General features: G+C 43.9%; 1 protein-coding gene across 6 annotated transcripts in view; it reads left to right on the plus strand.

Annotated features, from left to right (window-relative positions):
* Positions 1-12,318, plus strand: part of Dnajc6 (DnaJ heat shock protein family (Hsp40) member C6) — a 155,379-nt gene extending 143,061 nt beyond the window's left edge. For 5 of the 6 annotated variants that reach the window (XM_013348538.2, XM_026781882.1, XM_013348539.2 and 2 more), the window contains 4 exons: positions 2,733-2,996; positions 5,013-5,155; positions 8,749-8,925; positions 9,995-10,136. In XM_013348538.2, coding sequence (XP_013203992.1) covers positions 2,733-2,996; positions 5,013-5,155; positions 8,749-8,925; positions 9,995-10,096 — 686 coding nt within the window. In that variant the 3' untranslated portion in view covers positions 10,097-10,136. Of the gene's footprint in view, positions 1-2,732; positions 2,997-5,012; positions 5,156-8,748; positions 8,926-9,994 lie in introns of all 6 variants that reach the window. The other variant, XM_005353467.2, reaches the window with a different exon arrangement.
* Positions 12,319-17,385: the final 5,067 nt, after the last annotated feature.

The raw sequence follows: 17,385 nt of genomic DNA on the forward strand, positions 1-17,385 counted from the left end.
CTAGCGACTGAAGAAGTTCACCTTTGATCTGAGATCACTTAAGCCAGAGTCCAGGAATGGGAGAGGGTGACAGTGGTGGCTTCTAAGTGTTGCCAGAGAAAGGAGTCCAGTCAGACGGGAGGGACTAGCTAAGATGACTTTTTGTCAGATGGCCCCGGGCCCTGTGGAGATAGGGGTGGGAGAAGTGGGGTTGGGAAGGTAAGGCCCACCCCAAGAAAGACTTCAGAACTGTTTTACTGTACTTTGTGTGCCAATCCAGGAAGCAGTTAGTTTTGTCTTTTAGGAAGACAGCCTGAATTCAGTAATGGTGGAAAGCACTTGCCATTTCATAGAGGTAGCAAATAGAAGTGGGTGGCAGGTCAAAAGAGAAGATGAAAGATGGGGGATTTTTAATCCTCTCAGACTTGCTAGGAGGTCCTAGAGAGAGACCACCTCCATTTTCAACCAATAAGCTTCAGTTTCCTCCTCATCTGCTGGGTATTTGTGATTACGTGCCCTCCGCTAAGCACTCTGGATGCAATGCTGACTGGCGGCAGACAGCATTCCTTCCCAGGGGACCCTACGGCGTGGTAGGAGAGAGAAACGTTTTTCAGATATAGAATATCCACTGTGCAGGTGCTGTGCTAGGTGAGACATTGAATGAGAGGCTTCTTAGATGATTGTGATGCACAGCCAAGGTTGAAAACTGTGCCTTCTTCAGCTCTTGTGGGATGGCTGTGATCTGGGCCTAGCAGCTATGCTGTCTTTTGGGCAGCTCACTGCTTTGATAGCATCAGTATATAGAATTGTTGTTGCATGTAAGCATGACTTACTTTGCCAAGTTAGATGTTACACACAAAGTTGACAGGCCCCAGGAGAGCAGTATCAGCACCCACCACTTCATTTCTGGGTCCACAGCCTGGCGTGTAGAAGATGCTCAAAGTGGTTCCTAAATGAACGGACAAGTGATGGCGGTAGTGGGAATCTGGAAGATGCCTTTAGTTCATGGGTGTCTTTTTCCCCCTATGTGTAGGAGATACATCAAATGTTAAAATGATGAACAGATGTATTTAGAATCAAATGAGCATTCTTAAAATATAAAATGAAGCCACGATACAGAATGAATGCCTAACCTTATGTTGATGTGCTAGGGACAAAAGGGTCCAGGGGGCCCCTGAAGAGGGCTTCTTGTTGTATGTTGTCAAATGACAGCAGCAAGCAGAACCTGCTGGTGTTGGCTGCAATCCTGGTGAGGCAGGAGGATGGTGGCCAGCCTGGCATACATAGGGAGTTTTAGATCATGTAGGTTACAGAGTAAGACCTTGCCTCAGAAAGTGGGGATGGTGACAGAAAATGACAGGGACAGTGATATGATAGCATGACATCCTGTGAATATTGTGTTCTATGACCAAATGCTTATTGAGTCCCTTACAGTGTGTCACACATGTGATTGGCCCTGTTTTGTGACGTGTAGTGTACCTGAGTTTACTTAATTCAGGGACCAAGAAGCACTCCTTGAACTGGTTGTTTATGCTGTACCTCTGATAAAGACGTAGTCATTTCGTAGATGAGAAAATGGAAGCTCACAGAAATAAAAAGAAATTCATTTAGCTTTAGAAAAGCAGAGAGCCTTGTTTGTGGATAGCGCCAGTTCCCAACAGTACCTGGCACGTGGCAGCCATCCAACAACCGCTGGTGGGTGACTCAGAATACATGCGTCCAAGAGTAGATGGGACACCAGTGCCACCGCCGGACTCCAACAGATTGACTCACAGTTCAGTAGCTATAACACAGCATCCTAGTGTGAAAGGGAAGAGCAGTTTCAGGGTCCAGATGAAAGGACGTAGCTGTAGAAGAGAGACAAAGTAAGGGGTGAGTTTAGTAGCAGCTCAGAGCCTTGGAAGGATCTTGAGACTCTGGGTGCAGATGCGCAGAGTTAAGATGCCCGCGGTCAGGGCATTCCGTTAACCAGCTGTGTGACCGCGAGCTTGCCCACGAACCTTAGCTTTGAGTCCCTTTTCTTTGAACCCATCCAGGGATACTTCTGTCTGACACTTGCTGTGTTCTGAAGCGCTCTGTGAGTGTTGGTTGTTTTAGTATCATCACGATTTTGGATCTTTGAAGGATCAGTGGAGAACATGTTATTTCAGGTTCTCATTTGACATTTGACTGCAAAGGAAGGCAAGCAGTGTAAAATTGGAACCTAGCTGTAAATTTTTAAAACATCTATAGTTGCTCTTGTGTCCTAACCCAGCTTTTCCTTATAGCAAACAATAATCCTAATAATTGGCATTTAAGCAGAACCTCAAAGAGGCCGTTTGTTTTATCCCCTGTGCTTGTCACTTGGTAGTTTTGACTCTAGTAAAGAAATAAAACTTGCTTAGAGCAGGGCAGGATGGGCAGGGTGACACAGTCTGACTCTTCTGGCTTGGACTCAGTGGTCTATTTTGAGTGTTCTGCTGTATGCTGGCTGTTATAGAAAAAGTCCACTAAAGTTCTCCTGGTTGCTTTTTGTTCATGTGAAGAAATGAACGAGGCAAGGATACTACCTAAAAGTGCCACTGGGCTAATTAAAGAATAACGGCTATGCAGACACCCCTGCAATTTCTTTACCTCTTAGGGAGGTGAATTCTGGTACCACCCAAAGACGTTTCCACTGAAATCATTGCCAGCAATGCCTCAGGACACGAGTTTGAAGCCACTGCAAGATCCTTGCAAAGAGCCTTACCGCCTCTCTCCCTTTTCCTCCATAGGTAGCTCTTCCTTTGCCAGCAAACCTACCACACCAACTGGACTAGGCGGAGGGTTTCCACCTCTCAGCTCACCGCAGAAAGCATCCCCCCAGCCTATGGGTGGAGGGTGGCAGCAGCCAGCGGGTTATAATTGGCAGCAGGCGCAGCCTAAGCCGCCGTCCGGTATGCCTCACTCCTCCCCGCAGAACCGACCCAATTACAACGTGAGCTTCTCAGCTATGCCTGCAGGACAGAGCGAACGTGGGAAAGGATCTTCTAATCTAGGTGAGGATGATGAGATGAAACTGGTGTCAGGTGACCTGCCCGTGATGTCACACTGCTGAGGACGTCATGTCTGAAGGAGACCAAAACCATTCCTGTTGTTTATGAGACTGTCTTAAGAGCTGAAGAGATATCAGGTGATCCACACCCCCAGTACTGTGTGTGGAGCGCCTGGGTCTACCATGACCCCATGTAGGTGTCATGTGACTGTGGCTCACTTGGTCTTTCCTTCTCCATGCTGGAGTAGGAAGGAAGACATTTGTCACAGGTTTTTGAACCTTGCTTAGCACTTGCTATATTGTAAATCTTTATACGTGTTGAATGGATGGATACATGGAACAGAGAACTTATAGCCTTTGGAAGAAAGAAAGTATTCTTAGGAGAAAAGGATTGGAACCTGTCAAAATCGCATTAGGTTTTCTTCTTGGATTGCTGTGAGAAAGGTGGTTGGCAGATTCCTGAGTTTGAGGGCACCTGTGATGATGCCACGGCCTAGGACTGGAAGATGTCCTAGACTGAATTAAAAACAAAACACATTTTTAAAGATTTATCGTATTATATATGTACAGATATTAATTATGTGTATGTATGTATGCCATGTACATGCCTGTTGTCCAAGTAAGTCAGAAAGGGCTTCAGATTCCATGGAACTGGAGTTATAGGTGGTTATGGACCACATTGTAAGTGCTGGGAATCGAACCCAGGTCCTCTGTCACAGCAGCAAATGCTCTTAACTGCTGAGTTGTCTCCCTCGCCCCAGTAGATCAGATTCTTGTCATTGAGGTAAAAATAGTATCTATTACAATTGAGTTTGTCAGATAGTGTCAGTACACTTGGCATCTCAGTTAATTTGATGATTCCCTTCGAGGAACATGGATAAAGGTGACCCTCTTTCTTCACAGTGGTTAACATGTATTGAGAGTGTACTACATTCAGGGGTATCCCAGGCAGTTCCATGTATATCTTCAAAACCAATCCTCTGTTACAGACGCGGAACTGTGAGGTCGATCTCTAAAGTAATTTCTCGGTTTCTTGAAACGTGTGAGAGCCAGGACTTGACTCCCAGTTGTTTGGCACCTCTGTCACTTCCAGCTGCCCATAACCCCAGTGTTGCTCACAGCACTGCTGTGACAGAAATGCATGTGCTGGGAACGTGTGACATCATGTTTAGCCTTTCGCTAGCAGGGAGATCCTCTGGGCAATTCTGTTGAGCCGCATGGCATCCCCTTCATTTTGTTTTGAGTAGATAGAGGGTGAGTGTCTCCTAGGAGCACTTAATTTTGGTGTGCACACATGTGAATGTGGCTACTTTAGAATATAGATGGCAGAACATTCCCAGCCAGGAACAAAAAATACCTTGGGTTGATTACTACTGACCACATGGGCTGTTGTGGTTTTGTTCAGCTTTGTTTTCAAATGAACACTGAGATAACCAGGCAGGCTTTTAGCTCTTTCTCATGGCAACACTGTATTGTTAACACCATCCTCATTCTCTAGATTAAGAAACTGAGGTATAGATATCTCCAGGGCCCCTTTGGTCATAGCTGGGTTTCAGATACATAGCATTGTTTCCAGGAAAGACCTGACTTTCTGAGGAAGGGCACTATGACCCAGTGAAGTCATCAGCTGGGTAGAGACAGGGAAGTGATAGCAGGATGTCCAGGACTTGAATCTATGCTCTTGTCTAATCTCTGGCACCAGTTTGTTGTAATTGGGATAGAATCATGAGTATCTTTGTCTGCAAGGTTAACCTGGAGATGAAATAGGCGTTAGCAATCCAGACTCCATCCAGTCCTGTGCTTTCCATGGACATGTTGTGTGGTTCTGGACAGGCTCTTTTGGTTCCCTAGCCTTCCATTTTCCTCATTTGTTACACAGAGCCTTTAGTGTTCTGCACGAGGCAGGTGGGAAGAGGATGGAAGTATGAAAAGCTACTTTGAAGGCCCGTACTCCCGTGAAGCTAGGGTCTGACCTGTTTAAGAATGAAAGTTGTGATGGTTTCCACACATTGTGTTACAGAAGGGAAACAAAAGGCTGCTGACTTTGAAGACCTGCTTTCTAGTCAAGGGTTCAATGCCCACAAAGACAAGAAGGGGCCTCGGACAATAGCTGAGATGAGAAAGGAGGAAATGGCTAAGGAAATGGATCCTGAGAAATTAAAGGTGAGTGAGCCCCTCGGTTATCCTATAGGACAAAGATGTGCGATGAAGTCATGTCTGTCCAATCACCTCTGTATTTGTTGCCTTTGTGTTGGTCACTAGGGACTAAATACTTGACAGATACAATTTGTTTTGCCTCATGTAGATTTCAGTTTATGGTGACAGGAAAGGCCTGGCAGTGGGAACGTGCAGGGTGGCTGTTCACTTGGAAGTGGACAGGAAGGTTGGAGAGAAGTACTGAAGCAAGAGGGGAACAGGCAGAACCTTTGAAGGCCCACTCCTAGGGAGCTATTTCTACTAGCTAAACCCTCTACAGGTTCCACAGTCTCCCAGAGACCATCCACTGGTGAGCAGGTGTGTAGTAAGGAGGCCGCGTGCTTGTTTCCTGACCGCCCAGACTCCCAAAATAATCACACAGAAACTATATTATTTAGATCACTGCTTGGCCAATTACTTAAGTGTATTGCTAACTAGTTCTTACATCTAGAATGAACCCATCTCCATTATTTTATATTTTACCATGAGGCTCATGGCAAACCAGCAAGATTTCAGCATGTATGACTCTGGCAGCGACTCCAAGGCTTCACCCTGACTCTGCCTCCTTTCTCCCAGTCCTCAGTTTAGTTTTCCCCACCTAGCTCTATTCTTTTGCCCTATCACAGGCCAAGACAGTTTCTTTATTCATTAGCCAATAAAAACAACACATAGACAGAAGGACCTCCCACACCTCAGGTGCTCAAAACAAGAGCCTGGGGAGAACAATTTAATTTAAATCTTAACACCCCTAACGGCCCTGCCTCCTAATGCCATGCACTACTTTGAGAGTTAAAACTCAACATTGACTCCAGGGTGGGACACCGACCATATCAACTATGGAAGGCGCTTCCTTCTGGCAGTCACTGTGTTACGGTAGGCCTCTGAAGCTGTGGTTTGAAGACAGTCCTGATCTTCAATAGCAAAGTAGCTTTGGGAAGGTCTGTGCATGATGCTTAATTGTGCTAATAAACTCATTTTAGTCTGTGGTTTGGTAATACAGATTTCTTACATTTGCCCACCAGATGAACAATGATATTTGACTTTACATAGTTCAGAAGCCTTTAGATTATAAATATGGGTCATTAGAGTTTGGTAAGAACAATTCACCATTTGTGTTTTCTGCCACCTTGAGAACTTTCTGTTGTTCTTGGTGGACTAAAACCAGGTTTCGGTTCTCTGGTGATCAGGAGAGGCATATTCCTGTGCTCAGGATTTACCATTCTGGAGACAATCCGGCATGAGATTTGTATAGACTGAGGGAAGGAAGCTAACGATGGTGAGGACCGTGACCTCTACTATACCCTCCTCCCATTTTTAAGCTAAAGAAGTTCTTAAAACAACAAACAAAACAAAACATCTGTTTTTGATTCTAAAGTTCTGGTAAGAATTGGTTTGAGGGAAAGGAGAATGATTTTTTTTTTTTTGTTGTTGTTGTTGTTGTATTTTTGCACTTTAAAATAAAGGTTTGTCACTCAATGAATCCAAGTTCCTTAACTCGTTGAGAAGGGAGTTCTTCACAGGTGATTCTGTAGTGTGGACAACTGGATGCAGATCAACCTGGAGGCAGAAGGTGGTTCTGAAGATGAATGGGGTGGGGTTATTGATGAGTACATAAAGATCAACGAGTTATGTTGCAGGACGTCTGAGCACACTTTGAACCCCAAAATTGTGTTATTTTCTGGAGAAAACCTGTTTCTAGCAGTGGTGCGGCTCAGCCCTAGCACACACCTTTAATCCAAGATCTTTCCGCTTGAATATTGAAAACAGGGTTAAATAAATCAACCATAGGTCAAGCAACCAGTTGGCAAGAAGTAACCATGGGCTTATTAAGAAAAAAGCCATAGAGTAAGAGGGAGTCAGGAGGACGGACAGAGTGACACACAGGAAGTAGACGGGAGGTACACTCAGTTTGAAGAGTCTTGTTTGAGACAGTGTGGAGAAGGTGGGAGGCTCCTGGGCTGCCAGGTGAGGAGGAAGGTCAGCTGGGTGCTTTCTCTGCCTTTCGGAGCTAGCAGGCTTTCACCCCAGCACCTGGCTTCCAAAGTCTTCACTGATAAAAACCAACGATTGAGATTTTGTTAAAAACAATAGTGTTCTAAGGCTTATCTCTGTTGGAGAGCTTGAATCATTGACGGTAGGACATTAACTATGCTGAAAATCACACAGTGTCTCTAGGTTGAGCTGTCTCTTAGGGCGACTCCTCACATTTTCTTCAGAACAACAGACTGCAGTGCTTTTGCTTCATGTCTCGGCAAATTTAAATACCAGTTGTGCACAAAAGGATCCTTCGAGACCTTCTTGAATGCAGTGAAGGACCTGTGCTTTTGCTTGCTTCTCTTGCTGTCTACTTCCATTACCACTGCTCATCAGGCAAACGGAGACAGTTTTCTATGAGAGAAAGGCATGTTGTCTGTAAAGCCCTGTGTGATCGCTTGGTTGGCACGGGATTTTCATTGCTGAGGAAGGTAGCCATCAGTAACCACAGCTGAACTGGTTGTCCACCAACACCACCTACTGAAGCTTGGCATGTGTCAAATGCTGATGCCAACTCGTGATTCCTTCTGTTTTAGTTACTTATCTATTGCAATGAAGAGACACCGTGACCAAGGCAACTTATGTAAGAGAGCGTGTATTGGGCCTCACAGTTCCAGAGGGCTGGGTGTAATCCATGATCATCATGGCAGCGAGCCCAACAGCAGGCAGGCGTGGCTCTGGACCTACGGTAGCTGAGAGCTTACTTTAGATCCACAAGTGTGAAATAGGGAATGAAAGAGTTAACTGGGAATGGCATAGGCTCCATTCAAAAAATTAAGACTCACTCTCCCTCAGTGACACGCCTTCTCTTAACAAGGCCACGCTTCCTAATCCTCCCCAGGCAATTCCATCAAGTGGGAATCAAGAACTCCTGTATATATATGAGATTATGGGAGCCGTTCTCACCCAAACCACCACACCTGCCATCCAATCACTTCCTTTATCACACCATGAAGGTTGTTAGTTTGCTTAAGTGACTAAAGGGATCACGTAATAAACCTTTCGAGATGCCGGTGTTTGGTTCCTGGTCTACAGCGATAAGAAACAGCACCTTTTTGTAAACAATTCCACGTGACCACAGGAAAAGGTGGACATACAAGTTCAATAAGGTGTGACAAATATGGCCCACTTATGGTAGGGCAGGTGACATTTTTCCCCCTTATGGTGGGAGTCAAACCCACTGAGCTACACCCTTGCACAACGTTGGCCAGCCTACAAGGATGGTTTATTTAGTTCGTGGAACAAAGGAGGTCCGGGTGTGACCTCATGAAGTTCATATGTTAGGAGTGTATAATTAACTGTAGGAAGTCAGAGAGACAGGAGTTCAAACCACAGAGGGGTACTCTGAGGTCCATGAACAGGTCTTAAACAACCATGTACACCGGAAGGGGGAGGTGGGAGGTGGGGGAGTGTTCCAGCTAGAAGGGGGCGCTTGTTCAGTTCTACTGAAACAGGGTAGATCTTCAGAGTCCTGGTAGACAGGAAGTGCTTGACTGGCTTAACCCTTTCGTATTTCCTGCTTACAGATCCTGGAGTGGATAGAAGGCAAAGAGCGAAACATCAGAGCCCTGCTCTCCACGATGCACACGGTGCTGTGGGCCGGGGAGACCAAGTGGAAGCCGGTGAGCATGGCCGACCTGGTGACACCAGAGCAAGTGAAGAAAGTGTACAGGAGGGCTGTGCTGGTGGTGCACCCCGACAAGGTGGGTAGAGCCTGCCCTGTCAGAGACTTGTCCGGTCCTTGTTTCGGGGATGAGAAGCATGGGGTAAAACAGCATGCTCACCGTTTGCTGATTAAGACATTTCTTGAACAAAACTTACTGTGTGGGTCATTTAAATCAGGTCTCTAAACAGATAGTCATACTTCATGAGGTTGGCGGAAAACAATCCAAGCATCCTTTACAAAGAGCAGGGCGAGCGCCTTATTCACTACGGAAATGCAGCGCTCGTCAATGACTTAGTTTAGGGTTTACAGGTGATCTTGAACTACAATACTAAAAACGAGACAGAGTACTTCAAATGAAAGTGCGGTTCCTGCGGAAAGCAGTATCACGTTTAGCCGGAACCGCAGGAGACGCTTTAGGGTACATTTGGAAAACCAAATATTGGTGAGGATCGACAAAATTTTTAAAATGTCAGTGTGTGTGTTGCCATTGATGCTTAGGGTTTGAATAAATTCCGAGCGCTCCACAGGGTCAGAACTTCAGCTCCCTCCGGGCCGAATTCACCTCAGACTGAAGCACCCCACGCTGCTGTCGTGTGAACGGTGGCAGATGCGTGACATGGAGTCGTGACTGTGGTGCCTTTGGGACGGCATGTTTGAAATCGCGTTCAGTTTCCATCTCTCGGCACTCCTTATGACCAAACACAATGATTCTTGGGAAACAACGTTAGTGCTTGGACTTGAATCAGTCAGAAGAGAAATCGGAGTCCAGAGAAATGGGCAAACTGCCCTATTATGAGTCTCAAAGACCTTAATGTTATAGAAATTGGAAAAAGGGGCTTGGAAATACAGTCAACTACGCGTAGGGCTTTCATTAACAATGAGATGTATTTTTTGCTGCCCAGCAAGCTCCCTGTTTTCTCCTTACTGGTAGGTTTCTCTTAGTCTCTGTGAGTCTCCAGGGCAGTGCTTGATAATGAAGTTCATATAGGTAGGTTGTAAAAAGAAATGTCTTAATGGAAGAACATTTTTAATTACAATCCACATTCTTAGTGAATTTAGTATAAGTTTAATGCTAAACATCTAATTGTGCTTTCTGTTTTCTTTAGGCTACCGGGCAACCCTATGAACAATATGCAAAGATGATTTTCATGGAGCTAAACGATGCCTGGTCTGAATTTGAAAACCAAGGCCAGAAGCCCTTGTATTAATCTGTGAGCTTTTTCTAAGCTGGCTGCAGCCCTGTGTTAATGCTTAGTGTGTATCACAGTTCTGAGATTTTCACAGATGAACCAAAAATTCCAGTAATGTATTTCCAGTCCTAAACTGTTAAGTTCCTCACGAATTCATTTCTCATGGTCAGGAATGTGAAAGTTTTGGTTTCTTAAAGTCCATAGCACCGAGAGGAACTCTAGCAAGCTGACCTTGCAGAGTTAGGACGTTCCTGCTTGCCCTCTGGGAAGCCTCCTCAGCATTTTGCCTAGGGAAATGGGGCAGAGGCCACCCAAGTGGAAGGCATGATGTCCATCTCATTGTCTGAGATTACAATTTATGAGTGGATGTTTTGATAATTGGATTACGTAATGTTTTTTAAGGAATTAATTTAGGGATATTTTTGTTTGCGTTTTGTTTTTAAAAGATGTAATGTGAGCAATGCATATCACCAACCGAGTATTTCTCAATGGAAATTCACTGGAGCCCTTACCTCCTTTAGAGTGTATTTGCTCTAGAGAGTTAACAATGAAAGAAGGGGCTAAATGGTGGGATGTGATCTTGTGGGTCTAGGCATTACCCCTGACTTTTCTTGGATGAGCTGCAAACCCAAGCATGGGATAGCTAAAGAAACCTGAAGCTTTGAGATGTCAAAGCTCAACTTCCTGTCACAGATATTGGGCTGCTGGCTCCCTTTCCCTTAAAAAAAAAAATCCGTGGTTGACTAAAGGCAAACCTCCGGACACTCCCACCACTGTCACAACTCCAAACCGGTTTGAAAGCCCCTTCTGATGGTTCCCACTTGGCTTAGTGTTCTTTCTTTTGCTTAGTCAAGAAAACCTTCTTCATGGGCGACCATTTGTAAGGCGGGTTTGGCCCATTCACAGTTGGATGGATCTGGTGTTCTGGGGGTTTGTAAGGAGCTATGGGTAAAGCAGAGAGGACAATGCTAAGTACTAGTAGGGGAAGGGTTCCCTTGGGGAGAGAGCAGCGTGTGCCTTCAGATCCAATTGGATAGCTTGCCAGTTTGGGGAACCAGATTCCCACCCATCCAGTGAGTCTGAATCCCCCTCCTCCCTGGATTATATCCACTGGGTTTGCTGTTGGATGCCTGGGGGGTGGGGAGGTATGAAAGAATGAAGCTTTCCCAGAGCTACAGCTGGTCATATTTCAGCCCAGTGTTCAGTGCTTCCCGCTCTGCAGGGTAAGCAGCTTGGACGGCTGGGACTTCAAAGGTCTCCTGGTGAGCACATGTGCAGCGTCTGTCTATCCATACATGCATATGTAGATGTATACTGTGCACATGCATAGTCACAGAGCAGGCGGTCCAAAGACATTCGTTCTAATCTTAAAAAGGTCACACTCGCTGTTGTGAAAAGCTTTCCAAAAGTTGCTTTTCGAAGACAATCATTTTGTTTGTTTGTTTCTGTTTTAATTTTCTTGTGACAAACAGAACCAGAAAGGCAGCATGTCGGAAATACTTTTGTTCTGTATAGATCTCTCTTTTCTCTCTCTCTCTTTTTTTTTTAAATTATAAAAGTTCTTCTTTTTATTTTACCTTTTACTGATAATGTGAAATTCTCAAAAAAATGCTCTCTTATAAATATACAGCTGTAAACTGTTCAAAGTAACCATAACAACCTAGGTGTTATTTATTAACGTATTATACAATGATGTCTTACCCAGTATGTGCTTGTCCTATTTAAGATTGGGATGTGAGACATGTTGCTGTGACCTGTTTTGGTTTTTTTGAGCTTTTTGTTTTTTTCCTTCATTCACATTTGTAGATATCGTGTGAACTACAGTATATAATGACAATAATTAAGAGGATATTATGTGGCTGTCACGTACATTTTGAGACAATAGAACTATATTAGCTTTGTATTATGTTTGCATAGCTCATTAATGTTCATGGTTCCAATACCACTAAATGTTATGCAATTAGCAATGAGAAAGAACCCCTCCTTAAGCCTGGGGGTTTCCCACCTCTCTTTCCCAGATGCATTATGAGTCTGGACGCCTGTCTGTCTCAGAACTTTTAACACGTGCAGACCGGTAGGTTCTGCATGCCTTTTAAATACCTGGTTGTGACAGCTTGTTGTTGGTCGGACCCACTGTCTCATCCATATTTATTGTAATATATTTTTGTTTTGTAAATATGGTAAACACAAAATGTCATTGTTCTAAAATATTTGTAATGTATATTAAAAAGTATAAAAAATACTTGTGGAAATATACGTTATTTTTGTACTTGTGGGAATATAAGGGGCTAGGAACAGTGATTCTCAACCTTCCTAATGCTCTGACCCTTTAATACAGTTCCTCATGTTGTGGTGACCCCCAACCATAAAATTATTCTTGTTGCTACTGCATAACTGTAATTTTGCTACCATTATGAATCATTATGCACATGTTTTTGGAGATAAAGGTTTGCCAAAGGGGCTGTGACCCCATAGGTTGAGAACCGCTGGGCTAGAGAGATGACTCAGTGGTTAAAGGTACCTCTTACTCTTCTCTTGCACAGGACCTGACCTGGCTTTTCAGCCCTCCCTGCCTGTACCTCCAGCTGTGGAGAGATCTGGTGCCCTCTTTTGGTCTCCACAGGCACTTTTGCCGATGTGCACATACCACCTCCCCCATAGGCCTGATTAAAAATAAAAGAAATCTTTAAAAAAAAATGAAACAAACAAATGAGATAAGGAATGCAGTGACAAACTTGAGAGCCACTGGCTGACCTGATTTGCTTTTAAGGAACAGTAAGGGTAAAGAATGAGAAAAGTGCAGAGTACATTTCCGTCAAAATGTAACCTGACAAGATCCTACAGTTACACTTCCATCTCCCAGTATCATTTATTCCCTGAGACAAAATGACAGACAGACACACACACACACACACACACACACACACACACACACACACACGTCATGCCTAATGATACTGTGTTGCAAAGAGGAATCAACATAGAAGTCTCATTCTCATCACCAGAATATGAATGCATTTTCAGCTGTGTGTGTGTGTGTTGAGTCATAGAGACTAATCTATAGTTTGGGACTTTACCACAGGACAGAAGCATTTGTAGACATGCTGTACCAGAGTACTTGAGCCACTACTGTGTCTGTGCATCTAGACTCAGAGGCTCAAGTCAATACCAGTGCCACTGGTGAGACCCCACCTGGTAATAAATCACGAAAGTTGAATTCCAGAGCAAGTTTTCATAGCACAGGTCAGTTCCCATACTGGAAGCACCAGACCAGGAAATGTAGGTCAAATCAAGAGGTTTTTATTATCCTAAAAATAAGGCATACAGTTTGTAGCACAGTGCTACATATGAGTTTGAAACTAAAAGAATAGCTTTGAATCCTGATTTTTTTTCTACTTAATATCTGTTCTATTGACAAATACTTTATACTCTCTGAGTCCTGATTTTATCATTTGTAAAATAGATTCTACACAGCTCCTCTGTGGAAGAATTAGGGACCGTGTATGTAAATTGCTATCACATGGATACTGACCAATAACTATTGCTACTGTTCACGACAGATAGATAAGACAGGGTAGCACTGATAGTATTGAAGCTGGAACTACATGGAGCCCTTAAGTTTGAGAAATGGGCAAAGGAGTAGGAAAGTGTTGACTGAGGTTTCTGTCCCACCAGGTTCCACAGCCGTTTAGTCCCAAATAAACACACAGGGGCCTACATTATTTATAAACTGGTTGGCCTAGTAGCTCAGGCTTATTATTAACTCTTGTAACTTATAGTATCCCTTAATTCTTGTCTGTGTTAGCCTTGTGGCATGGTACCATTTTCAGTGAGGCAGTCACATCTTGCTTTCTCTGTGTCTGGTTTCCTCTTTTTCTAGGTGACGACTGCAGACTGACATTTTCCTCTTCCCCAAATTCTCATTACCCCATCTCTACTTCCTACCTGGTCACCCCAACTATACTTCCTGCCTGGCTACTGGCCAATCAGTGTTTATTTAAAATACAAGTGACAGGGTACAGAGCATTGTCCCACAGCAGAGAGTCTTCTGGAAACTCCTCCTCCCCAGCACTTCTTCCTGTCTTCTTGGGGTGGGGATTGGGTGTGATCTGGATGTGGAAAATGGCAGATGCTAGTAGGTTCTGTAGATGGGATAGCTGTGGGCAAGGAAGACAAATCTGTTTATTGGTTTCTGTTAGCGTTATAGCATGCTTCCGGCTAACTGATGCACTGACCTTAGAGCCTGCTGTAGGGCACATATGATACCTTGTGGTGATCTTATGGGTATGGTCATGTAAGAGTTGAGGTTTGAAAATGGTATTTTCTATGAGATAGGGAGAAGCTATACTCTTCATAGTAAACTTACTAATATTTGCTATGTCAGGGCTCAGAAAATGACTACAAACTGAATGCCTCAGAAGACAAATTTCTCTGATTTCCCAACTTCCTTTACTAGGCAGATAATAGAGATTAGACTTCACTTTTGCCTAGGCAGGTCATAGAACTTATGCTCTTTCTTTAAAGCCAGATATAAAACTGGAGATGGAAGTTTCTGTCCTGCATGGTTCCGCAACCATTCAGTCCCAAATAAACACACAGAGGATTATATTAATTATAAACTAATTGACCTATTGCTCAGGCTTATTACTAACTAGCTCTTACAGCTTAAATTAACCCATAATTCTTACCTATGTTTAGCCACTTGGCTTGGTACCTTTTCTCAGTAAGGCATTTTCATCTTACTTCCTCAGCATCTGGCTGGTGACTGTGCCTCTGCCTTTCCTCTTCCCAGAATTCTCCTAGTCTGGTTGCCCCATATATTCTTCCTGCCTGGCTACTGGCCTATCGGGATTTTATTAAACCAATATGAGTGACAAATCTTTACAATGGACAGGAGCATTATCCCACAGCATAAAACCTTCATTCTCCTCCCTTTTGCTGTAAGAGTTGACCATTGGAAGTTCTTTCGTCTTCTTTGATTTTAGATCCTACGCTCACTAGCCCAGGAAGGGTCCCTGCGCTGTCTCTGGAAGGAGGTGTGCTGCACGGAGCACCTGGGAAAAATGTGAATGGACAGGTTTCCCTGCAGTCTTCCCTGTTAGATCAGATTCTATTTGACTGATCATATTTCTATGTGGCTGTCAGTGCTTTGTCAAACCTAAACATAAGAATGCATAGCATGCACAGACTCCTTGACTCTTCAACCTGCAAGCTCCCTGTGTCATTTAAAACTACGATCAAATAAATTTGTTGTGATTTTTCTGTTGTAACCTGTGTTTTGGTATGGTGGCATTGGTCATCAAACTTCATGAATGTTAAAGGGATCACACCTTTTTTTTTTGCTCCCCCACAGTTAATAGAGCCAACCTTTGGTATATACCCCAGGCAAGACACTAGTAAATATGCAGATTGATATGAAATCAATGAACTGCTTTGAATACCCTCTTACATGTAAGGTATTACTATCAACTTCTGCCTCCTCTGAGCATAAGATCTACTGTGAGAAGAGAACAGTTGTGAGTGGCTAAATTAAGTGTTTCAGGGGTTGATCTCAGCTTTCCTGTTCCCTGGCCACTATTTGAGCCTTGGTTTTACTGGCTGTAAAATGGAGATAATAAAATCGAGTTCATTGCGTTTGAAACTTGAACTCAAGGAGGAAACCTTAAGATTCATCCTAAGTGCTCTAGTGGTATGCAGGGAGACAGAGGTCTTGTAAGCGACAGTTAAGTAACAACATAGAAATGGCTGGTTGGGGTGAAATGCAGGTTATGGCAGTTCTTCTTGTGGAAATGTGGAATGAATGGGTGAGCACAATGGCTTTGCAGTGTAATGTCTGGCAAAAGACAAGTCTGATTCCTCAGGTGATGCTCAAAGCCTCTGGCAAGGTGCTTAGTGAACTGAAAGTTGGGTGGCAGAAAGCAGTTGGAGATAAACACTCACTGTCTCAGAATTGTTACGATTCCAAATGCGACCCAGGGGCCAATAACTAACTTTCTTTTCTTTTCTCTTTCCTTCCTTCCTTCCTTTCCCCTCCTCCTATTCTTTCTCCTTCTTCTTATCATTTTTCAGTATTTTCTTTCCAAGCCTTGGGCATTCACACTACACTGTATCTCTGACGTCAGTTTCTCTCGAATCATGGGATTAAATGCAGGCTGACATAGAAGTCTCTGGCTTGGAAAGAAAATACTGAAAAATGATAAGAAGCAACTCAGGAAGTTGCTCAGTCGAACCTGTTTTTAATTCCTCCATTATAACCGCTGAGCCACTTTAGTGAGGAGCTAGGATATTTTCCCACTTTAAATGATTAGGATACATTCTCCTCCCATCCTCAACCATCCAGTTTGTCCCTGAAAGGCCACATAGAGGGGTTTGCCAGAGACTTCTATGTCAGCCTGCATTTAATCCCATGATTCGAGAGAAACTGGATGGTTGAGTTGCCACAATGCCTCCTTGTCACCAGCTGTATTGTCCACGATGCTGGCAGATGCCTGACACTGCAGAGAGTACCAGACCCTATGAACACTGTTTATCCTATACACACTCACAGTGGCACAATGACTTCACTTGTAATGGTTACATTATGATTAACAGTATAAATTAGAAAAGGTTATATTGTAATATGTTATGCAAATGTGTTACTCAAAAAAATGTTTGTGGTTTTTGTCTTTCTAACCTTATCTAAGGAGCTGTTCGGCACAGTTCCTATCCTTTATGAACCCTTGTGGAGAGGTTTTCGACTAGATGGTTTCTAAAATGAAGATTCCGGTGATGAAGGTTAAGAAAAAAGTGGCTCTGGGGGAATGAAAATTGGCCTTAATTACTTGCAAATTCGCATTGCAAAAATAATAGCTCTTTATTTAAGGATTCAGGAGAACTTCGGACCGAAAGAGTCTGTATGGTACTTATCGCTACAAATAAGCAAGAATGAAGGAGATAGACGGACACACTAGTTTACACAAAATGTTAAAGCATCTAGAATATCCTGAGGCAGCATCTGGATCCGAAGTCACCACTGTGAGGGAGGTTTGGTCCTCAGACTGAGGAGCAGGGCTGGGACGTCTCAGGATTTCTAGAATCCCTGGAGTTAAAATTAAGAGGTTATTCTGATAACCTGATAACTGATAGTGAAAGTGGGAGGGGTGCTGAGACTATGATCCGAGTTCTGTGCCGGGACTTGGCGACTACGTAAAGGAAGTGTGAGTGGCAGGAATTAGGACCAGTAGTGTCTGGACTCTGAGTGGAACAATCCAACGGAGGAGGGGTTCTGCAAGACTGAGCAGGATCGGCATGGTAGGAGCGGGGCTCTG

The sequence above is a fragment of the Microtus ochrogaster genome, chromosome 10, assembly GCF_000317375.1.
Source record: "Microtus ochrogaster isolate Prairie Vole_2 chromosome 10, MicOch1.0, whole genome shotgun sequence".
Lineage (NCBI taxonomy): Eukaryota > Metazoa > Chordata > Mammalia > Rodentia > Cricetidae > Microtus > Microtus ochrogaster.